The sequence below is a fragment of the Equus przewalskii genome, chromosome 5, assembly GCF_037783145.1.
Source record: "Equus przewalskii isolate Varuska chromosome 5, EquPr2, whole genome shotgun sequence".
In the NCBI taxonomy this organism is placed as follows: Eukaryota; Metazoa; Chordata; class Mammalia; order Perissodactyla; family Equidae; genus Equus; species Equus przewalskii.
Genome location: NC_091835.1, coordinates 75,952,882 through 75,974,285, shown reverse-complemented (window position 1 = coordinate 75,974,285; position 21,404 = coordinate 75,952,882). Strand labels below are relative to the sequence as shown.

At 51.6% G+C, this 21,404-nt stretch overlaps 4 protein-coding genes across 14 annotated transcripts in view; 2 read left to right on the top strand and 2 right to left on the bottom strand.

Annotated features, from left to right (window-relative positions):
* Positions 1–77: 77 nt before the first annotated feature.
* On the bottom strand, positions 78–9,197 carry MBD6 (methyl-CpG binding domain protein 6). Of its 7 annotated transcripts, none has more exons than XM_070621848.1 (13): positions 9,114–9,197; positions 6,051–6,114; positions 5,762–5,898; positions 5,366–5,468; positions 5,073–5,235; positions 3,802–4,851; positions 2,973–3,634; positions 2,539–2,692; positions 2,186–2,358; positions 1,653–2,066; positions 1,495–1,547; positions 1,191–1,254; positions 78–1,046 (listed from the first exon to the last, which is right to left on the bottom strand). In XM_070621848.1, the coding sequence occupies exons 3-13, from the start codon at positions 5,872–5,874 to the stop codon at positions 972–974; spliced, it is 3,024 nt and encodes a 1,007-aa protein (XP_070477949.1). In that variant the 5' UTR covers positions 5,875–5,898; positions 6,051–6,114; positions 9,114–9,197; the 3' UTR covers positions 78–971. The 7 variants fall into 7 exon arrangements, with proteins under 7 accessions (XP_070477949.1, XP_070477945.1, XP_008531767.2 ...); XM_070621844.1 differs by having other exon boundaries at positions 1,495–1,562; positions 9,114–9,194; XM_008533545.2 differs by having other exon boundaries at positions 2,186–2,355; positions 9,114–9,194.
* A 178-nt stretch (positions 9,198–9,375) lies between these two features.
* On the top strand, positions 9,376–13,651 carry LOC103559784 (DDIT3 upstream open reading frame protein). Of its 2 annotated transcripts, XR_011540508.1 has the most exons (4): positions 9,376–9,438; positions 11,719–11,766; positions 12,817–12,974; positions 13,062–13,651. XR_011540508.1 is itself a non-coding variant. In XM_070621862.1 (3 exons), the coding sequence occupies exons 1-2, from the start codon at positions 9,376–9,378 to the stop codon at positions 11,758–11,760; spliced, it is 105 nt and encodes a 34-aa protein (XP_070477963.1). In that variant the 3' UTR covers positions 11,761–11,766; positions 13,062–13,651. The 2 variants fall into 2 exon arrangements, 1 of the variants encoding a protein (XP_070477963.1); XM_070621862.1 differs by lacking the exon at positions 12,817–12,974.
* On the top strand, positions 12,837–13,651 carry DDIT3 (DNA damage inducible transcript 3). The gene is made up of 2 exons (XM_070621861.1): positions 12,837–12,974; positions 13,062–13,651. Exons 1-2 carry the CDS (start codon positions 12,837–12,839, stop codon positions 13,428–13,430), a joined length of 507 nt encoding a protein of 168 aa, XP_070477962.1. The 3' UTR covers positions 13,431–13,651.
* The window catches only part of MARS1 (methionyl-tRNA synthetase 1), a 17,639-nt gene continuing 9,823 nt past the window's right edge, over positions 13,589–21,404 (bottom strand). For 2 of the 4 annotated variants that reach the window (XM_070621850.1, XM_008533542.2), the window contains 11 exons: positions 17,505–17,675; positions 17,242–17,337; positions 16,981–17,098; positions 16,415–16,628; positions 15,445–15,576; positions 15,233–15,337; positions 14,956–15,142; positions 14,243–14,314; positions 14,084–14,107; positions 13,902–13,994; positions 13,589–13,808 (listed from right to left, as the gene is read on the bottom strand). In XM_070621850.1, coding sequence (XP_070477951.1) covers positions 13,662–13,808; positions 13,902–13,994; positions 14,084–14,107; positions 14,243–14,314; positions 14,956–15,142; positions 15,233–15,337; positions 15,445–15,576; positions 16,415–16,628; positions 16,981–17,098; positions 17,242–17,337; positions 17,505–17,675 — 1,359 coding nt within the window. In that variant the 3' untranslated portion in view covers positions 13,589–13,661. The remainder of the gene's footprint in view (positions 13,809–13,901; positions 13,995–14,083; positions 14,108–14,242; positions 14,315–14,955; positions 15,143–15,232; positions 15,338–15,444; positions 15,577–16,414; positions 16,629–16,980; positions 17,099–17,241; positions 17,338–17,504; positions 17,676–21,404) is intronic. The other 2 variants (XM_070621851.1, XM_008533543.2) reach the window with 1 other exon arrangement.

Below are 21,404 nucleotides of genomic sequence, written 5' to 3'. Positions count from 1 at the left end.
CTGCTACAAGAGAAGGATTGAAATTGTAACCTGTTCTTACCAAAGAACTAAGGAAAAAATGAGTACAGAGTCAGAGCCAGAGTTTCAAAATATTCTCATCTGTTAAATTAAGAGTGTCTCCCATAGAAAAGCAGTGGAGGCCCCACAGGGCAAGTACAAAACAGAATTAAAACTCCCAAGGGTCTTGTCTTTACAAAAGAAAAGGCAGGAGGCAGCCCCTGGACAGCTGGTCATGCTGGCCGCTCCGGTTGGACCACGTTGCATAATCCTCAGTCGCATCATCACAACGTCTCTGAGCGTTTTGATGGGGGGAGAAGGGGCAGTGTAGTGTGTATGGGAGGAGAGGCCTAGCGGGCTCTCTTTGCCCCCTTCCCCCTTTTTATATCCCAGAGGAAAGTCGAGGGAAGCTGGCTATACCTTGAAATGAGGCTATGTGTTTCAAACCTGGGGACCAGGGGTAAGAGGGGATCTGTGCTTTGAGCAACCTGAGCCAGAGGCAGAGGGGCGTTGAGAGGGAGGGAGGATGCATGATGCTTATTGCTTTGTACCTTTCACTGGGAAGGAGGGCAGCAACCAACAGTAGCTCACAGGTTTGTAAACTGAGCCTGCTGGCTTCAAGAAGGGAGGCAGTGAAGTCGAATTAAATATAAAAGAGTCATTTGTGCAAAAATAACTTAAACAAATAAAAGACCTGGGGAAGGGGGTGTTCCCCTTAGCCTGGTGGGGAGAGGGCCATATACCACCCCCCCAGGCCTTTTCAGTGACATGGCTTTTGGGGGGGAGGAGGTGAGCGTCCCTACCCCCTGCAATGGCTCAGGATGGGATTGTAGGGGAGGGGGTTGCATTTGTGCTCTGAGTGGGGAGTAGTGCCCCCACCCCCTGTCCACAGGTGCAGGTGGCTGGCAGGGGCTCCCAAGGCTCAGCACCCAGCTCTCCCCAGTCAGGGTCAGATCCAGCTCCAGGGATGGCTGCTATGGGGCCAGTTTCCTCCTCTTGTTTTTGGCAGGACGGCCAGGGCGGGCCCGGGGAGGCAGAGGGACAGCCGCCTATACAAGAGTGGAAGTTGAAAGAAGTGATCAAACAGCTGGGTATCAGGAAGTCTTTTATTTTCTCCCCACTCCCTCTAACCCTCTCCCTCCTGCATCATCCCTCATACACCCCCACCCATGCATACACTCACACACACTTACGCGGGTTGTGGGGCTGGGGTCCAAGGTAATGTCCTGGCGGGAGCTACTGCTGTTCCGCGTAGGGCTGCAATAAGGGGCACAGATGATCAGGGACACCTCCCCAAGCACCAGGTGGATTCCGGAGTTTGGGTGAGAAACTTTCTACATTTGGACAGTAAAGGCATGATTTGGACAGTAAAGGTATATCCTTCTTCATACTTAAATAAGTATCTGGCCTTTTGAAGGCCAAGCTCCTCTTAAGATATTTCTATAAGCCCAGCAAGAAGTGAGGAAAGGCCAGGACTGTGGCGGGCCCAACACTCACTTGTATTTTCTCCTCCTGCCACGACGAGACTTTCTGACTACCCCCGGGGCCACCTGGGAAAAGACGGACTGAATGTGTAGGAAAAGTTAGAGAAAGGGACCTTGGTCCAGCCTCTCCTCAGAGCCCTGCAGCCTAGATGTCCATCAGTCTGCACTCACCTTAAGGTCCTCAGAATGGGGCCCAGGAGGGGATGGATCCTTGGGCTCAGCACCCCCTTCAGCCAGCTCCCCATTATGCTGCCAGTGGTGGGTCCTTCTTGGGGACCGTTCCATTTGTCCATTGAAGCCACCACGTGACCCCCATTTGAGGGCCAGTCGGCCAGGCTCCCGCCGGCTGCCAGGCTTTCGTCCCCGGCCTGGCCTGGCCTCACCATTAATGCCCCGAAGTCCCCCTCCTCCCCTCCGGCCCCGTTTCCCTGACCCCCTCCCAGTGAGCAGCTCAGGGACTGGGGGGTCGGGAGAACCATGGGGTGGGGCTAAGGCACTGAGGGGAGGCCGGGCAGGCTCCGGTTCCAGGGCTGAGGTCGGGCTCTCAGGGGCCAGACAGGGGGCTTCTGGCTGCTCTGGAGGGATCTATAGGCAAAAAATAAAATCTCAGTCAGTCTCAAATACAGTCCCTCTGCCACTGTAACTCAGAATGCCTATGTTTCTAGTTTGGGAAAAAATTCTCTGATGCACACCCACACCCTCACCTGGAGACTCTGTAGCAGGCAGGCCAGGGGACCAGGAGCCTCTGAGAGGGGTGGAGGAGCTCCCCCCCCAGGGAGGAGCTGCAGCCCCAACTGGCCAGAGAGAAGAGGGCCAGGAGGCTGCAACAGGCTGGGGAGGGTTCCAGGGCTGCTGGTCAGCGAAGACAGGTCACCTGCTGAGGAATTACAAAGTCAGGAGTCTCCCCAGACAAACCAGTTAGGCCTACTGCCCCTATTATTCTCTTAGGCTATACCCAGCAGTCAAGGACTTTCTTCCCCACTTCTTCCAGCCTCTGCTACTGATTTCTACTGCTTCCTTTCTTCTTTTTTCACCCGTAGTCTTTCCTCAGACTCACCCAGCAGGCTGGCACTCAGCAGAGGGCTAAGGAGTTGAGGGGGTCTCCCTGAGTTGGAGGGGGCCTTGCCCAGAGAGGAGGCCCCCGGGTCAGTAGTTGCCGTGGTGACACTGGAGGTAGGTGGTCCAGGCTGGGGGGCACTCAGGACACAGGGCTAAGGAGGAACAATGGTTATAACACTTAAGACGTGTGAAGTATGCAGTAAGTTTACAGTACTCTCACATACACAATCTCACTGAAGCCGCAGGTGAAGTAGGCCACACTTATTAAATACAGACCCAGTTCTTGTAGCCATCCTACCCGCAGCCAAGAACTGAGCCCTCCCCAAAGGCCCTGAGGAAGAGCTCACACATGAAACTGAAAGCCTTTGATTCCCAGCGCCCATCTCTCATTCTACCTCTTGTTCTGTCCCACTCACTCACCCCTATCCTCACCTGGGGGGGCGTCCCCGAGGGGGGATCCAGGCTGGCAGCCAGCAGCGCAGAATTTAAAGCTATGAGGGTGGGGGGGGCTGAAAGTGGGGGGAACAGTAGGGGGGGCAGGTCTCCCAAACCTGAAAATGTCTCCCCACTTGGACCCCCAGCTCCCTCTGTAGATCCCTCCCCATCCCCAGCTGTGGGGCCCAGGGCCAACAGGGGCAGGAAAGAGGCGAGGAGGTTGCTAGGAGGGGCGGAAGGGGGTGGAAGAAGGTCTGAGGGGGGTGGTGGAAGCAGGGAAGCCACCAAAAGTGAAGGCCCTTCGGGCTCGCCTGGGGCTAGGGGAGGGCCAGGTCCCCCTGGTGGGGGTAGCAGGGGCTCAGGGGGAGGTTGTCCCCCTCCCGCAGCCAGCACACCAAATAAACCATGGCTGAGCAATGGAGAAGGTGGAGGCTGCCCCAGACTCAGAGGAAGAGGCAAGGCCCCTAGCATCCCAGGGAAGCCAGCTCCACTCAGCGCCAGGCCCTGCTCAGGGCTGGGGAAAGGGAAAGCCTCCCCACCAGCCAGGGGAGGCAGAGGGCAGGCTGGGCCCGCCCCCAGCCCGAGCCCTTCAGATGGGCTTTGAAGCACAGGGCTGGGGACTAGGGGGGCTTTGGAGGCAGCTGGAGGGGCAGGGGCACCTGCAAAGGAAAAGAAAGATTCAGCTCAAGAGAGGCTCTTTCTCCAAAGAACCCAGCCTCCCTGCCCCACACCCAGAAACCTGCCAAGGAGTTCTCCAAACTCTCCCCTAAATGCCTTGGCCGCCTCCGCACCCGAGGGGAAGAAGGCCTCCACCACACTCACGTACCTGGCACACTGCTGAGGCTGCCACTGGTGGTCCCAGGCAGGGAGGGCGGGATGGGATGCCTGGGCTGGGGAGGGCTCCCTGAGGAGAGGGTTGGGGGAGGGGGCAGGTGTGCATCTGACCCCAAAAGGTTAAAGCTTCCATCAGAGTGGGAAGGGCCAGGGGTGGGGAGTCCCAGCAGGGACAGCACAGAAGGGAGAATGGGTTGGGATGGCTCAGGGAGAGGAAAGGCTTGGGGCACAGGAGCAGGGGCCCGAGGACGGGTCCGTCTAGGGGCTTGAGGGCCTCCCCCTTCTAGCAATCGCAGTACAGTTGGGGGTCGGCGGGGACGACGCTGAGAGGGACGGGGTGATGAGTGGGAAGCTGAGGGCGCCTGGGCACGGGGCCTTCGGCCCTGTAAAGTGCTGGGAGGGGGGAGTGGGGGATGCTGTGCCTTGGCCGCTGCAGAGAGTAGGCTGCTAGCAAGGAAGGGGGGTGCCCCAGGCCCGTCCACCGTGGGGGCCCCTCCCAGGGGTCCCAGGACCAGGGGCAGGTGCATAGTGGCTGAAGACACTGGTGGCTGAGTGGCAGGACCAGGGGGGCCAGGGGGACCAGGGAGATTATTGCTTGGGGGCAGAGGAGAGGGTGTTAAGGCATCACTACAGTGGAAGAGAGGAGAGTCTGAAGGTGGTGAGGAGGATGCATGGGGAGCTGGAGGAGAACCCAGGTCAGGGGGCACCAGGCTGGATCGGAGGGCAGCTCCCCAGCTGTATGAGGGAGCATTGAGGCTGATAGCAGGGGGAGGAGGTGGAGCTGGAGAGGGGGCATTGCCCCTTGGGAGGAAACAAGGACTACTGCTGCCTCCAGCGGGGACTGGGTCAGGAAGCCTGGGCGGTGGGAAGAGCCCCCCAGGGCCTGCTAGAGGGGGGAAGGCCTGTGGAACTGAGGGAGGTTCTGGAGGAAGGGAGCCAGGACCCCCATTAAGTGGAGTTGTAGGAGGGACTCGACAGGGAGGGCGGGCAGAGGGGGGCCCTGGGGACACAGTGTGGAACATTTGGGGGCTCGCTCCCTCTCCTGCAATAAATGAGAAAGGAAGGGTCAGCCTGGGGCTCTCCTTCCAAGAACTTTGTCTTTTCCATCTCATTTCCCATAAACTGCCAACCTTCCTGTGCCCTCCTCTCACCAAGCAGCTCCCCACCCCACCCTTCTCCTTGCTCCTTCTCGTAGAACTCCTCCCGTCCCTATTCCAGACCCTTAAGCTTTCCTCAGTCTCCTGTAAGGTGGAGAAGACTCACCAGGAGAAGAGTGTGAGCAGGTGGTCTCCATGCTGCGGTACAGAGTTGCCATGGCAACGGCTTTCCGCCGGTGGTTGCACAGCTTGGTCATGTCCTCCTCTGATGCTGGCCCCACCCCAGCCCCACCCAGGGTCACCGGGGCCAAAGGGTCAAAGTTGAAAACCTGTAGGGTAGAAGGCATGAACAGGGACCCCGAAGGGGTAGGATCTGTGAGAAGGGCTACCACAGTCAGTGATACGCATTACGTCTCTCAGCTTATCCCTGTACTTCTGGCACCCCACCACCACTCTGACCTTGGGGACATTAAGTGGACACTCCAGACCACACTTGCAGGTTCCATCGCTGAGGAGGTAGGTCCGGGTTTGCTCCAAGGAAGACAGCTCTGTGCCACTTGGGCTGGGAAAGAACAGGGTCAGAAAACATGGGGTTAGCTGACACTGAATCAGCAGACACTCCTAAAGGACAGTTCCTTCGTCAAAGACCTTCCTAGGAAGAGCAGAGAGGGTAAGGAATGTGGGAAGAGACAGGAAGAGGAAGAACAGATTCAAAGGGCCAGAGATGCAGAGAGCAATAAGGCTGAGGAAGGAAGGCGGAACAGAGGAGAGCAATAGGGTGCCAGAGATCTGGGCTTTGAGAGGAGGGATGGGAGAGAGAAAACTCAGTCAAGTGGAGGGCCTGAGGATCCATACCTGATATAGAGCACAGCACCCTCTCGAACACAGCGCTGCCAGCCGATGGGGACAGATGTGGCCACAGGGCCCCCAGCTCTGTCTGCTCCACTGCTCTCATTGCCCCCATTCATTGTGTGTAATCAGCTCCCACGTGCCTGATAACACAGACATCCATGTGGGCATCAGGAGGATTAAACTAGGCTGGGTACCTGAGGCACTACTCCAGGAAGGCAAAAGTGGTGGGGAGACCCTCAGAAGGCTGGGAGAGACGATGAGGGGGAGCCCTCTGCCCTCCCACCATGGCTACCTGAACATCTCTGCAAACATCGTGGGGTCCAGTCTAAAGCCGGGGCCGCCGGCTTAGCCCACACCTGCAAGACACGGGACTGTCAGGAATCTGCCCAACTCAGGAGAGCACCACAGCCCAGGACACTCTCAAGGGAAAGACCCTTAATAGTATGAGGTAAGTGCCCTTAAAGAGCTCAGGGATCTGCTGGCTGAGTCCACACCATCCTTTCCATGTCCAGTCCCTAGGGACCAGCGGATCAAAGCCTCAACTGGCAAGGACCAAGGATTCATAGCCTAACCCCTGGACATGTAAAGAGCAAGGCCCCTTTGTCCCATCAGGGACAGAAGACTTCACCAAGGAGTGTGGGCAAATTCCCATAATGCCAGGCCACTAGGAAGTTTCCCAGAGAGTCTGGCCCCTGCTGTTCCCTCCCCCCCCAGGAAGATCATATAAAAAGTAAAGATTGCCCCAGAGGTCAGCAGGCAATTGCCCAACTGCCCGCTGGGGGGGTACCAGCAGAACTCCCCCCATGCCTGCTCCATTAGACAATCACTAATCTGGCTCATTTGGGTCTTGGGAAAGGCTGGAATCACAGCTCTGCCTTCTCCCCGGAGCTGAGACGCTCCTGATCTTCCCCCAAACCAAAGGCAAGAGGGTTCAGCACCTATCCACTGGCTTCAAATTAGCTCCAAGAGGGCTTCTCCTGTGATACGTGGGGCCGCCCCTCAAACCTGCAAGTATCCTCCCCAACCTCACCATCGCTCCCACCCCACGCTGGCGGCTTCTAAACTTTCCCTCTCATAACAAGGCGCCCTGTCACCCAGCCTGCTTCCCTCAGCCTGGGGAGGAGGGGAAGGCGCACGAAGTAGGAAGGAACTTGGGGAGAGGGCGGGCGGAGGGTGGGCGAAGCACTCAGGGGAGGGAGGTGAAGAAGGCAAAAGTCAGGCAGTGAAAGGGAGAACCGGTGGGGGCAGGTGAGGGCGGGGGAGTGGGGATGGGGCCAGGGAAAGGGGCCGAGAGAACGCGGAGGGGGCAGAGGGTAGGGACTGCTGGGGAGGGGAGGGGGAGGGGCGGGGTGGGGGGGCCGGGCCCTGCACTCACCGCGGCCCATGGTTCGGCCGGCCCCGCCCTGCGCAGTCGCGGCCCAGAGGGTGAGTGGGAGGGAGTGGGAGGAGGGTCGGTGAAGCCTGAGCCTCCGGTACGGCCCCGGCCGGTCCTAGCAGGAAGCGCCGCCGCCGCCGCCGCGGATCACCGAGCGGCCTCCCGCGCATGCGCCATGGGGGCCAGGGGCAGCCCTGGGGATTCCGTTCCCAGAAGGCACCGCGCAGGCTGCTGCCGCCGCCGCCGCCGTCGCTGCCGCCGCCACCGCCGCAGCCGCCGCCGCCGCCGCTGCCCGGACGGGAGAGGGGCGGGGCCGGGCCCCCGCCCAGCGGACAACGACGAGCCAACAGGAGGGGCCGCAGTGCGCATGCGGGAGCGCGCCTACCCCTCCCCCACAACCCCCCATTAATCCCCAAGAGAACAAACACCCCACGCGGCCCCCCCGCCCTCCGCGGAAGGATCTGAGCCTCTTCCTAGGCCACTGGTGGCCAATCCCAGCCCTCCCCGGGGAGGGGCCCCTTCCAAAGCCACAATCTGTTGGGGCAGCCAGGAATGCCAGGTCCGGGAGGGGCCAGCCCCAAAAGATGAAAGTCGCCACTTGCCCTGCCCCGCCCCAAAGGCTTCCCGGATAGTGTGCTGGGGCTTGACCCGCCTCTCCAGGTCAACATGTCACAACACGACCTCGGCCTGTCAAGTCACATGACCTCTGCCTGTCACTGACAACCTGGTCATGTCTTTGGGCCAGGAAGAGACCATCTGGTCCAATTCACCCCCAATCCCATTTACAGAAGGGGAAACAGAGGTCTGGAGCAACCGAGCAGGCCTGGCCAAGGACCTGTCACTGCCACACCACCACCCATACCTGCCATCCAGCCACGGCCAGCCTTGTAATAGTTGCTACTCAGACAAACGCTGGCTGCTTCCGTGAGGGTATGACAGGGTATGTAACAGGCCACCACATGGCCTCTGTTTTCTACATAATGGTACAAGAAAAAGACTGTGCATTTTGCATCGCGCTTTTCACTTTTCTTCAAGCTGTCCCCAAGTTCATAGTTCTCTCATTTTACCTTCACAACTCATTATCTTTTATTTACAAGAACAGTGAGGCACAGAGATTAGGAGGCTGGGCTGGGATCCTTGGGCAAGTGAGGGGTAGCTGAGGCTAGAATCGGTGCTCCCGACAACCCAGTCCACGGCAGTCGGCGCAACAAGGCTCTGCTGTGGCCCACGCACGTGGGAGGCAGGAGGCCGGTGCCTGCTCCTCGCAGCAGGAGTCACAGGACTTGTTCTCTGGGACAGTGAAAAGGGCGGGGGTCTTGGTCTTTAGTGAAGGGCGCCCGAGCACTATGGGGGAGATGAGTGGGAAACAGTGAGAATCGGGTCCACTGGGCAAAGAACGTGAACTCTGGCAGGCTGAGGGTTCGTCAGAAACTTCACGAAGACAAAAGTTAAGGGTGCTCTTCTGAAAGGAGCTGAAAATGACTACCAAGGGGATTCAAATACTTCAGCCCCTATTGGGGGAGTTCAGGGCTAAAAGAGAAGACCCCTTTAAGAAGACTTGAGAAGATGCAGATAATCCTGGTGGACGGATGCAAACTTTGAACGGAGGGAGGGTTAAAACGCCTTGTGCCCATTAGCTGGGAGGGGGCCAAGGAAAATGGGAGTCCCTTATAGAGGAGGTAAGACGGGGCTAACGCCAGGTCAGGGAGACAAGACCTCTTGAGAGAGACGAGCTGCACTGAGGTTTTACCCGGCAGCCCTGGGCGGCCACGGTTGATGGCCGTTGGGGCCGTTGGGTGCCGGGAGCTGGCGCCCCGCCCTCTCTCCTCTCTCCCACCCCCCTGCACCTCCCACCACCCTTCTAGTCCCCTGCGCGTGCGCGCGCAGACACCGGTTGCCAAACATTGCATCATCCCCGCCCCCCTCTCCTCCCCTCCCCCCTCCAGCTCTCCCCTCCGCGCGCGCGCATGACTCACTCACCTCCTCCGCGAAGCCTCGTGACCCAAAGCCACTTCCGGGTCCAACGCGACGTCCACCCTCAAACAAGAGGGAGCGATGGGGGCGGGGCCGCGAGGGCTCCTGAGTGGCGGATGTGAAGGTTGAGGCGGGGCCGGCGCCGGCGTGCCGCTTTCTGATTGGTGGGCTTCTGGATCCTCCCCGAGAGAAGGGCAAGGCCACGTTAAAAGATCGCTGTTCCGAGCAGCCGAGGTTAGAGGCTTGAGTCTGAGACATAGAGCGTATCATGTTGAAGATGAGCCGGTGGCAGCGACAGAGCCAAAATCAGAGCCGGAACCTGAGGAGAGAGGCGAGTACTGATCCCCATCTACCCTTTACCCTCCCATCCTCGCGAACACCAGTTGTCCCCTCCAAGATGGGACATCTGCTTTTGAGGATGTGGCCCCACCCCCTCCACAGTGCAGCTAGTGACCGTCCGAGGGCGGGGTGGAGGAAATCCTTTATTCGAGACGACAGTCATCCCACCCGGGCCCGGAGCACGGGCCCAGGTCTGTGCTCATGGGGAACGGGCCCCGGCTGCCCTCGAGAGATTTATTTCTCCGGTTGCTGACCCCACGCCTCCTCCTTAGGCCTGTCGGGTGGGAGGCGGGGCAGCAGGACACACCCCCGCGCCGAGAAGCCTGGGTGATCAAGGCTCAGGCCGCTGCCGCTGCTTTGCCACCAGCGGCACTGCCCCTACTCCACCCCCAATCCCGTCTCAGCCGCAGAGTCTTAGGGCCAGCATGGCCACGTTGGTATCTGGGGCTCCTGGACCCTCCACAGGACAGCCATTTTGCACCCTCGGCAGAGAAACTGACACAAGCCTTTGGGAGGAGGGGAGCCGATGGACAAGAAATGGAGATGGGTCTTCCATTTCCCCCAGAGGTCCCTGGGCCTCCCGCACAAGAGAGCATCCTGGATCTCTTAAGTGTGGGAAGCCATTTGGGGTCTCCCTAGTGTATTGTCCTTCCCCTGGGATTGATCCTTGCCTCTTTCCTTCAGTCCTGTCTCCAGCTAATCTCCGTGTAACCATTGCATCAGGCCAGCCCCCTGTTTGGCCCTGCAGCCCTCTGAACTGGGGCTCCACTGGTGATGAAAGCGAGGTCCCACACACTGGAAGGCAAGGAGGGCTCCCCAGGGAGGACAGCCCTGCAGAGAAACATTCAGAGCGATATTGCATCTACAGTCCCCAGGGATGGGCAACGGCCGCTCTGCCTCTGGGCTTCATCTTCCCTTCCCTATAACAGATTGGGGAGAATTTAGCCATTTATTCCTAATAAATATTTAACCAGCACCTACTATGTGTTATGCAGTTTGGGGCCCAGGATACATCCACGAACAAGAGAGAAAAAAAAAGTCTGCTCTCACAGAGCTTACATTTCATTGGGAACAGGCATACCAGTAAACAAATATATTAAGTGCCATGGAAAAAAACTAAAGCATGGAAGGGTAGAGAATGCCCCAGAGTGGCAGTTACAGTTTTACATTGGGTCACAGATTCACTCACTGAGGTGACATTTAAATGAAAGACCTAAATAAAGAGGCCAGGCGGTAAGCCATTCAGATAGGTGGAAGAGCTTTCCAGGAAAAGGAACAGCAAGAGCAGAAGTCCTAAGGTGGGAGCATGCATAGTATCTTTAGGGAACAGGATGCCAGTTGGCTGGACTAGAGCAAGAGCGAGAGAGCCGTCAATGAGAAATGCAGGGCAGGGAAGCAGCAGATTGTGTAGGACCTTCTAAGTCATTTTAAGGACTTTAGTCATTAATATGCATGAAATTGTAAGTCATTGGAGGGTTGTGAACAGAGGAATGACATGATCTGACTTAAGTTTTAAAAGGTTCACTCTGGCTGCTGTGTTGTGAATAGACTCCGGGAGGAGTGGCAAGGGCAGAAACTGGGAGGCCTTCTGCAGTAATGAGAGATGATAGAGATGATCTAGATTGGAAACAATGGAATTGGTGAGAAGTGTTTAGATTCTGGGTTTCTGAAGAATGAGTTAAGAAATTTTGCTGGTGGTTTGGATTGGATTGTGGGGTGTGAGAGGAGAGGAATCAAGGATGATACCAAGGTTTTTGGCGTAAGTATCTATTGTTGCCATTTACCGAGATGGGGAAGACTTGGAAGGCGAAGATTAGCAGGAGTTGTCTTTGGAGATGTTAAGTCTGAGATGCCTATTAGACACCCAAAATGAGATGGCAAGGAAGCAGTTAGGTAGCAGAGTCGGAGGTCCCAGGAGAGGTCCGGACTGGAAATGAACATCTGGAGGATGTCAGTGTGGGAATGGAATCAGAAGAATGCCATTTGATTTGTTCCCTTCCCTGTAGGCCAGTCCTGACCCTGGCAGGCTTGGGGCCTGCCTCAAATTGAGAGAAAGCTGAGTTGGCCAGGATTTTTCTATTACGTAATCAGGACTACAAATGTCAGCAACTAAAAATAAAGGAAGTCAGGCTTTCCTCTGTCCTTGGAAATGGCCACAGGGACTGTTAACTATCCATACTCTACAAGACAGGAAGGAAGCTGGAGATAAAAGTAAAGGAACCTGCCTCTCCCCCTTCCAAAAATGGCTAACATTTATCTTTGATCCCCACAGTGTTCCAGAAGGAAGTGTATCTTCATACATCATCACACCTGAAAGCAGGTAAGCTTAACCAACCCTTTCCCAAAACCAACTCCTAAGAGATGCTGCTTAGGCTCCCTTACTGGGACCCTAGGAAGTTATGAAAACACCTAGAGAAGATGGGAGAGGAGGGCTGGAATCTGAGCAGGCTTGTGCTGTCAGGCCATGTCCATCCTCCTGGCCTGCCCCTAACAAGGTGACCAAATCACTATTCTTAGAGCATGTCCTAGTTGAGAGCTGGCTCTGCATGAGCATTCAGCCCCAGCAAAGATTACTAGTTTGTCTTACCACACCTCAGTCCCCATCAAGGTTAGACTGACCCAGAGGACTGTTTGCCCCAGCTCCCCCACAGGAGGAGACAGGAGCAAAATAGTCTGTAATTGCCCCTGGAAACTACTAGTGGAGTTCCCTGGGGGGCTGAGGACTTTTACTGGGATTCCCTAAGAACTTGCTTCTTCAAGTGCTGGGCAAAAGCAAGGAAGCAATATCATTATAGACCAAGGGTTGATACATTTTAAAGGGCCAGATAGTAAATATCTTAGACGTTGAGGGCCACAGTCTCTGTCACAACCATTCATCTCTGCTGTTGTGGCATGAAAGCAGCCATAAACAATATGTAAATAAACGGATGTGCCTGTGTTCCAGTAAACCTTTATCTATAAAAACAGACAGTGGGCCAGTTTGCCAACCTGTGATGTGTAAACTGACTCTTCTGTGGTGCTTCTTCCACCCATCCCCCACTATCCTGAGTACTGTCTACCCTCGTGGATTCAACCAACTATGGATCAAAAGGCCTACAATGGTTGTGTCTGTACTGAACGTGTACAGATTTTTTTGGTCATTATTCCCTAAATAATACAGTGTAACAACTATTTACATAGCATTTACATTGTATTAGGTATAAGTAATCTAGAAATGATTCAAAGTATACGGGAGGATGTGTGTAGGTTATATGCCAGTACTACCTCATTTCATATAAGAGACTTGAACATCCTTGGATTTTGTATCCACGGGGAGTCCTGGAACCAATCCCCTACAGATTCTGAGGGGTGGCTGTATGTACTTTTCCAGAGCCTGGGTCAGCCACAGAGATGGCAGCTGAGCCACTGCCTTTCTCCTTCGGGACACTGTCCAGCTGGGAGCTGGAAGCCTGGTATGAGGACCTGCAGGAGGTGCTGTTCTCAGATGAAAATGGGGGTACCTATGTCTCACCCCCTGGAAACGAGGAGGTGAGAATGCTCGGCCTAAAGCTGCAGGGGATGTTGCCCTTCCCTTCTCAACTAATACCTACCCTACCTTTCCTCATTCCCTTGAAGGAAGAATCAAAAACCTTCACCACTCTTGACCCCGCCTCTCTGGCGTGGCTGACCGAGGAACCAGGGCCAGCAGAGGTCACGAGCACCTCCCAGAGCCCTCGCTCTCCAGATTCCAGTCAGAGCTCCCTGGCTCAGGAGGAAGAAGAGGAAGACCAAGTAAGACCTAGGAAACGGAAACAGAGTGGCCAGTCCCCAGCCCGGGCTGGAAAGCAACGCATGAAGGAGAAAGAACAAGAGAATGAAAGGAAAGTGGCGAAGCTAGCTGAAGAGAACGAACGGCTCAAGCAGGAAATCGAGCGCCTGACCAGGGAAGTGGAGGCGACTCGCCGGGCTTTGATTGACCGAATGGTTAATCTGCACCAAGCATGAACAATGGGGACCATCACTTTCCCCTTGGGCCACTGCTCAGGCCACTATCGACCTTTCCCAGAAGTGGCTACTGAACGCCTTCTCATCAGTGCCAATGATGTGACCATTAACCCCATCTATTCAGTCGGGGGAAGGCTTGGGATAGACAACAGTGTGTATATAGAGATTGTACATTTATTTATTACTGTCTATAGCCATTAAAGTGACTTTCTATGCACAAAGTTCTCCCTTTCACTTTTTCTTCTTGCCTTTAGGGGTTTCAAGGGGTTTCCCCTCAGCTAGAGCCAACTGTTTCTTCAGATCCAAGAGTTTAGCCACCTCCGCAGCAACCTGGTTCTTGTCTGCCTTTTGTGCTTTCAGTTCTCGGACGATGTTGCCCTAAGAGAAGAGGGGGTGGGGTAACACAGTGAGGCCAGAGCAGACCTATTTAGCATTCAGCCGTTCCAGTCTCCCACGGGGCTTCGTTCGTACCTGTTTTGTCACTTCATCCATCAGCACTTGTATCTGCTGTGGTCCAGTGGCTGTCACAGTCTCTCCAACTGCTGGCTTGGAGGACACTTTTGCCTGGGAAACAACAACAGAGTGTCACCTGCTACCATAACTCTCCCCCCGACCTCAAGTTTTGTATAACGTCTCGGGGGGGAAGTGATTACCTTCAACTCCAAGGATTCTTCTAGCTGAGATAGGAAAGAAAAACTACAAGTGAGGAAGTAGCAGCGTCAAAAGATAGAAAGAGATGAGTGAGGACTACTTGGGGACACTAAGGAGAGGGCGCCGTGGCTGGGTGAGAACACAGTCCTTAGCTTCCTCACCTGGCCCCCACCAAAGCGCTGCCTCAAACTTTCAATCTGGTCATTTTCCAATTTTTGGAACAAGGGGCTGACCTGTGAGAAAAGAATTCCAGAATCATTCACTGGTTAGGGATAAACTCTACCAGACTATACAGAGGGCCTCTCCCACCCCAATCGCTGACGTTCAGGAACTCTAAATGTCGTAGCAGAAATGCTAAATGTCATGCTGAGCAAATACCTGCTGATTTCAGTAAAGAATCCAGAAAAAGCTCTGCATTCACTATGAAAGCCTAAAATATTAGTGGGGTCACAGATCATTTAAACTATTTAATGATGCAAGGTTGATGCAAAAGCTTAAAGGTGTACGGACTTTATCATCTTGTGTCGAAGAGGAAATGACCAGCTGGTATTCTTCCTGCTCAGTGCCTCTCCCCATTACGGAAACCAGGTGACCATAGTGTTTCCTCAAACATCTACTGTATACCAGTTTTGTGCGCCAGGCACTGGGTTCTGGCATGAAGAGCAATGAAGATAAATGGGCTACAGGTAATGCTGGGCCTGTGAACCAATACCAGAAACAAGCCCAAGTGCAGAGTGGTATCAGTGGGAAAGGGGTTCAGAGAATAGCTGTGAGAGTCCCACGCCCAAAGTAAGTTCTCTGAGTCCTCCCCAAAGGCTGCCTGGCAAAGGGAGGAATTTTAAGAGAGGCTGGCTCTTCCAACTCCGAGACCTACTGTGCCAATCAGGTGTCCTGCTGGTAAGGTACACAGGAAGTTTGTGAGCAGGATACCGCAGGCTGGAGGTGGGAGCTGCAGCTGGGCCTGGATGGTGGCACTAACCGTGGGCATGTAGGGCTGGAGCATGACAGACAGCAAGGCAGCTATATTCACTGCCAAGCCTGTCACTGTCCCTGCCCGCTGCCTGGGGAAGAAGAGATACTAGTCAGGACCTGAAGAGGACACAGCCTACGAGCCACTTTATTCCTGTAGCCAACCCTACCTCCTTACCTACCTATCAGCTTCGCTGCCTTTAATCCGCTTCCAGGGCTCATTCACCTGAATGTATTGGTTGCCATGGCGAGAGATGGTAAGAATACTGCGTAAGGCATCCCGGATCCTAGGAAGTGGGGAGGCAGGCCAAGGTGTAAGGTCCTAGAGGGACAATGATGGGGCTCTCAACATGCAGCAGACCACTGAGATGAGACAGAGGTATAGCTTACTTACCGAACCTTCTCTAGCAACTGGTGATAGTGCTGGAGCTCCAGGGTGACGTGAGCCAGCAAGCGCTGATCATCAGAGGTAAGCACCATCTCGGGCACATAACCTCCAAAAAACTTGGACACAAACATCCCAGCTCTTGATAGGAGTAGGGAAGGAGATGGGAGTGAAAAGAGGAGTTACTGCTCAGTCTCCTAGAACTCTGACCTGATTTTCATAATTCTGCATTCAGAACTGACACCTCCTGGTTCCCTTAAGCTAGAAGGTAAAGCCTAACAAATTATTTATTCTCTCTCCCCTAAGAATATGACTCTGCACATAACAGACATTTTACATATAGATATCCCTTATTTAAAGAAACCTGACAAATAACTGTTCATTTTACTTTTAAGAAGTTAATACTCAGCATGATCAAGTTGAAATACATTATATGTTAGTTGCTATCAAACAAATACTCTAATAGGGACTTTCTGTTAAATGTGTTAATGACCAAATCTGAAAGGGTAGGTAGCCATGGAGGATATTTCTTTAGATCGCAGAACAGCCGAGAGAGGGACCAACAGTGGAATGTGAGCCTAAAGTAACAAAAACTCAGAAGAGTTCAGCAGAAGTCTCCTACCCCTACATTCAAGTAACCCCTTTCTTCTGCCAAACTTTTCAATGGTCTACAAGTGAACTTTTTTGTTAGGAGAGAATACATTCCAATTCCACAAAGAACATTAATAAGAAAGCAATTTGCAAACATTCACTTTGTGACCAACTTTGCTAAAGCACATCTCTACAACTTGCCCCAAGCAAACACAGCCTACTGTGTTCTAGGAGCAGATCCCTATGATAGAAATCCATTTTCCACGTTCTCCTCCCCATCCCTCACAGCCTCCTGCCCATTGACCAGCGCTCTCCACATTCCCATCTCGTGGAGCAGGGTCAGCCCCAGCCCAGCTCATCCACTGACTGACCCCTCACCAAGTCCCACCTGTTGATGAAGTTGCCCAGGTTGTTAAGCAGCTCAGAATTGTTCTTGAGCAACATGTCTGTCCAGGAGAAGGCACTGTCCTGGCCCTCAGGTCGAATGTACAGCAGATAGAAGCGCCAGATGTCCGCAGGGATCCCTGTGTCCTGGGCCATGTCCCCAAACACTCCCACACCCCGGCTCTTAGAGAATTTCCCATCCTCGTAATTCAGGTACTCTGGACAGAGAAGGAGAATGAGAACCATCTGCTCAACTCACACCCTGCCTTCCTCTCCCTCAGCCTCAACCTTTGGGGGGTCCAGGACGGCCTGCACAAGACCTGGAGATCCTTTCTTTTCACTCTGGCCTTTTTTCCCTTTGCTTCTACCCATCACAGAGTTTTAGCTTTGGACTTTTGCTTTCTTCAGGTTCTGGTTTCCTTCTTCTGGGTTGAGTTCTCATGTTCCGATTATTTCCTATTTCATCTAAACTCCTAACTCATGACGTAGCACGTCTCCAGGATCTTCTTCCAAGTGCTGCCTCAGCCCTCATTCCCCAGGAACACCCCCATCTCCAGTCGCCCAGGGTACCTGTAGCAATGAGGTGGCTAACCAAGGTGTAGTTGTCCTCGGCTCCGAGGGCTGAACAAGGAAAGACTAAGCCATGGAAGGGAACATTGTCTTTGGCCATGAACTGATATAGGCTCACCTACAGAATATAGTGGGGAGACAGGGCTGCTGAGATCTTCTTCACAGGCCCAAGAAAGATCAGATACCCAACCCTCACCCACCCCTCACACACCACAGACACACACACCCTCCCCACAGACAGGCTAACCAAGGACTGCTCACTTGCTCTGGGTTTTTCCACCATCTCTCCCACTGGTCTGTGTAGTTGGCTGTGATGGACAGGTAGCCAATAGTGGCATCAAACCAGACATAGAATACCTGGAGGGTGAGGAAGAGGGAGACACGGGAGGATGAAGAAACACTGGGAAAAGTTCACCAACCCAAAGTCTCAGACTGAAACAGGGCATCATCAACGGTCTATTCTGCTAGCTCACGGTGTCAACCCCAAGGCGGAATGAGACATGAGCAAGGCAGAGGGTTTTTACCTTGTCCTCAAAACCTTCTAAGGGTACAGGGGTTCCCCATTTGAGGTCTCGGGTTATGCAGCGTGGCTTGAGGCCATCCCGAAGCCAAGAACGAATGATGAAGCGGGCATTGGGTGTCCAGTCACTGCCAGGCAATGTATTCTCCAACCACTCCTCCAGTCGCTTTTCCAGCTGAGATGGCAGAAGCAGACAGAAGGCTGATTTAGGACAGTCTCCTACATGGTGTGCGTAAGGACAAATATGTACGCCTTTTTGGAGTAGTTCAGCAATACAGAATTAAAATTAAAAGACTCATGACTTTGACACAGCAATTCCACTTCCAGGAATTTTTTCAACCGAAATACTCACACAAGAGTGTACAGACATGTATATAAAGTGCACTGTTCATCACAGCAAAAAACTGCAACTAATTCCCACGGTTCAAAAGAAATATGGTGTATCAATACAACAAAATACTTATAAGGCCATTAAACAGAGTGAGGTAGACCAATATGTACTGACATAGAAAGATCTCCAAGATACCTTATTAATTAAATAAAACAAACTGCAAAACAATAATATATGATATAACCCAATTACTATAAAGACAAATAGTAATACACAGAAAAATATAAGACCAGAAAAAATTCTGAAGGAAAATATATACCAGTGCTTCATTCTCAGATGGGATTATGAGGAACATCCATTTATATACCATATATTTCTATCTGAAATTTTAAAAAGAACTCATATCACTTTTGTAAGCAGAAAAACAAAGATCTTTGTAAAGGAATGGTTTATGTGATTCTGAAGCCTGACAATCCACTCTATTGGTGAGCTCTGAGCAAACAGGCTCACTCACAGATTGTGGATGGGAATGCAAAATGGAACAACACCTACTGAGGAAAATTTAGCAAGTAACTACAATCCATTTGCCCTTAACACAGCAAATGATCTCTTTTAAGGAATTTACCCTGAAGATACACTTCCAACAATACAAAAATATGTATGCACAAGGTTATTCACTACAACATTATTTGTAATGGCAAAACACTGGAAACCATCTAAATGGTGAACACAGGAAATTGACTAAATAACCTATGGTACCTACACAGAATGGAGTGCTATGCAGCTGTTAAACACACAAATAAGGACGATCTCTATGGACTAAAGAGTGATCTCATGTCGAGTGATTTCCAGAACATACTGTTAAGTGAAAAAGACAAATTGCAAAAGAGTATACATAGTATGCTATATTTTGTATAAGAAGAGGAATAAAAAATATATATATACACATACACACACATGCATACATCTATCTCTTTATACATATATATAAAGCTTATCTTTACGAAAATAAACACACTAAGAATAAATCAGAAAACGAAGCTGATCACCTATAGGAGACAGGAAAACAAGGTGGCAGGGCCAGAAAGGGAATGACACTTCTCTGAGTATACCTTTTTGTATGGTTTTGATTTTTAGAAGCATACTGATGTTCTACATAGTCAAGCAATAAAATTAACAAAGATGAGGAGAGAAAAGAAAACTAAAAGCAAATGAACCAAACTTACTGACTTATTTTAGTAACATAACAACACTGAAGGGGGGAAGAAACTAGCCTAATCTACAGTTTTGAACATACTGTTTGATTATACACCCTCAGCTGGGGGGAAGGGGCAGGACTGCCAACAAACCCTAGACTCTTTTTAGTAGGTTGTTTTGTAGTGGTCTGAGTGAAGCAATTCTGAAATTATTTTCAGGTGTATTGTAGGACTGAGCAAATGAGTAAATGCTGTTGTTGGGAACCAGGGCACATACTGTGAAAGCAGGAAGATACAAACAGGAAATAAGGGAAAGTGAGGAAGAGCCCTCTGGGGAGGGACTGGGATGGCAGGGGTCAGTGTGAACCTAAGTAAATGCCTCACTCTCTTTGCTTAAAGGGACGAGAAGCAAAGACGGCCCAGGAGCAGTGAGCACACACAGCACCTAAACCTCGCTCTCTAATGTTGTTCCTACGAAAATGAACCAGGGCTTTGTGAGAAATGATTGATTCCAAGGCTCAAACAAGATGAACCTAGAATATCTTGTTAGGCCAGAAAATAAGGAAGAGCTTAAAAAATGGTGGGAGATCTCAAAAATACAGAGAAACAATCCTAAAGAGGCTACCACTGGCCAAATAAGGGACAATTTGAACAGGAAAATAATTTAGGACAGGAATAAATTATAAACCATAGAAAAAATAAGAATCCACAAGTCCACACTGATAATAAATAGATAACTGAATGAACGAAGGAGGAGGGTAAATGTGAATGGAGTGGTAGAGTTGGAGACTCAATGAAAACTGGTTCAGGGAAGAACGATGAAATACATGGATGTGAAATGTAGGAGGAACCTCTCAATGAAGAGCAGGGTATGTGCGTGGTCTTAGACTGTATTCCCACAGACTGCTTATAAGCTGCAAAGGGGAAAATATTACTTATACAGCAGAGAAACTGAGTAACACCTTGACTAAGCAAAATTAACATCACCAACGAGGGGCCATCACATGCCTCTGGAAAGGACACAACGTCATTTATGCAGTTTTCCAACTGAGGATGCATAACCTGAATGTAATCATGAAGAAATGCCCAACAAATCCAAAATGAGGAATACTCTATTTTAAAAAGGGGATCAAGGCCTACATTCTTTTTTTTGTTTTTTTCTGCTTTTCCTCCCCAAATCCCCCCTGGACATAGTTGTATATTTTAGCTGTGGGTCCTTCTAGTTGTGGCATGTGGGATGCTGCCTCAAGATGGCCTAATGAGCAGTGCCATGTCCGTGCCCAGGATCCGAACCAGCAAAACCCTGGGCCACCGAAGCGAAGCACACGAACTTAACCACTCAGCCACGGGGCCGGCCCCAGGGCCTACATTCTTAAAAACTGTTAATGTCATAAAAGATAAAGGCTGAGGAACATTTCAGACTAAAGGAAATTAAAGATATAAAAACTAAATGCAATACAGGATTCTGAGCTAGCTTCTGTACTAAAGGAAAAATAATGCTATAGAGAATATTATTGGGATGAGTGACTAAATTCGAAGATGGATAGTGGGTCAGACAACTATATCATGTTAAATTCCTTGAAGTTGTTAACTGTATTGTGGTTATGCAAGAATATGTCTTTTTTACTAAGAAACAAACACTGAAGTATTTCAGAGTAAAGAGTACATATATATTTATACTAGAGAGAGAGAGAATATTCTGAAGCAAATGGAGCAAAATCTTAACTAGCAAATCTGGGTAATGGGTACATGAAGTTTATCTGGTTAAAGAATATGAGGAATAGTTATTCAAGGAACTAGTTATTATTTATTTCTTAGATTGGCTCTGAGCTAACATCTGTTGCCAATCGTTTTTTTTTCCTTCTTCTCTCCAAAGCCCCCCAGTACATAGCTGTGTATTCTGGTCGTAGGTCCTTCCAGTTCTGCTATGTGGGATGCCACCTCAGCATGGTTTGATCAGCAGTGCTAGGTCCACACCCAGGACCCAAACCAGTGAAACCCTGGGCTGCTGAAGCAGAGCGTATGAACCTAACCACTCAGCCACATGGCCAGCCCCCCCCCAACTATTTATTCTTGCAACTGTTTTTGTGAGCCTGAAATTATTTCCAAACGAAAAGTTTTTAAGAAAAGAAAGGAGGCAAATCTACTACAATGGAAAATTGGTCAAGACATTGAAAAGTAAAAGAAAGAAAGTAGGTTGCAGATGGATGCTATGATCTAATTTGTATTAGGAAAACAAAAAAGATTCTAATACTCTCACATACATAGCATATTTCTGGATAGACAGAGAGAGAAATGAGCAGTATACTATAAATACCTCTGGCAAGTAGGCCTGGCACTCAGTGGGTCGGGGCCTCTCACTCTGTGCCCTTTAACC

Coding starts and splice junctions, on each gene's coding strand:
- MBD6 (XM_070621844.1), bottom strand. CDS start 5,874: ATGAATGGGGGCAATGAGAGCAGTGGAGCAGACAGAGCTGGGGGCCCT. Junction 2,693..2,972: donor CCTCGGGGACGCCCCCCCAG/GTGAGGATAGGG, acceptor GTTCCTCCTTAG/CCCTGTGTCCTGAGTGCCCC. Junction 1,047..1,190: donor ACCCCAGCCCCACAACCCGC/GTAAGTGTGTGT, acceptor ACTCTTGTATAG/GCGGCTGTCCCTCTGCCTCC.
- LOC103559784 (XM_070621862.1), top strand. CDS start 9,376: ATGTTGAAGATGAGCCGGTGGCAGCGACAGAGCCAAAATCAGAGCCGG. Junction 9,439..11,718: donor GCCGGAACCTGAGGAGAGAG/GCGAGTACTGAT, acceptor TGATCCCCACAG/TGTTCCAGAAGGAAGTGTAT.
- DDIT3 (XM_070621861.1), top strand. CDS start 12,837: ATGGCAGCTGAGCCACTGCCTTTCTCCTTCGGGACACTGTCCAGCTGG. Junction 12,975..13,061: donor CACCCCCTGGAAACGAGGAG/GTGAGAATGCTC, acceptor ATTCCCTTGAAG/GAAGAATCAAAAACCTTCAC.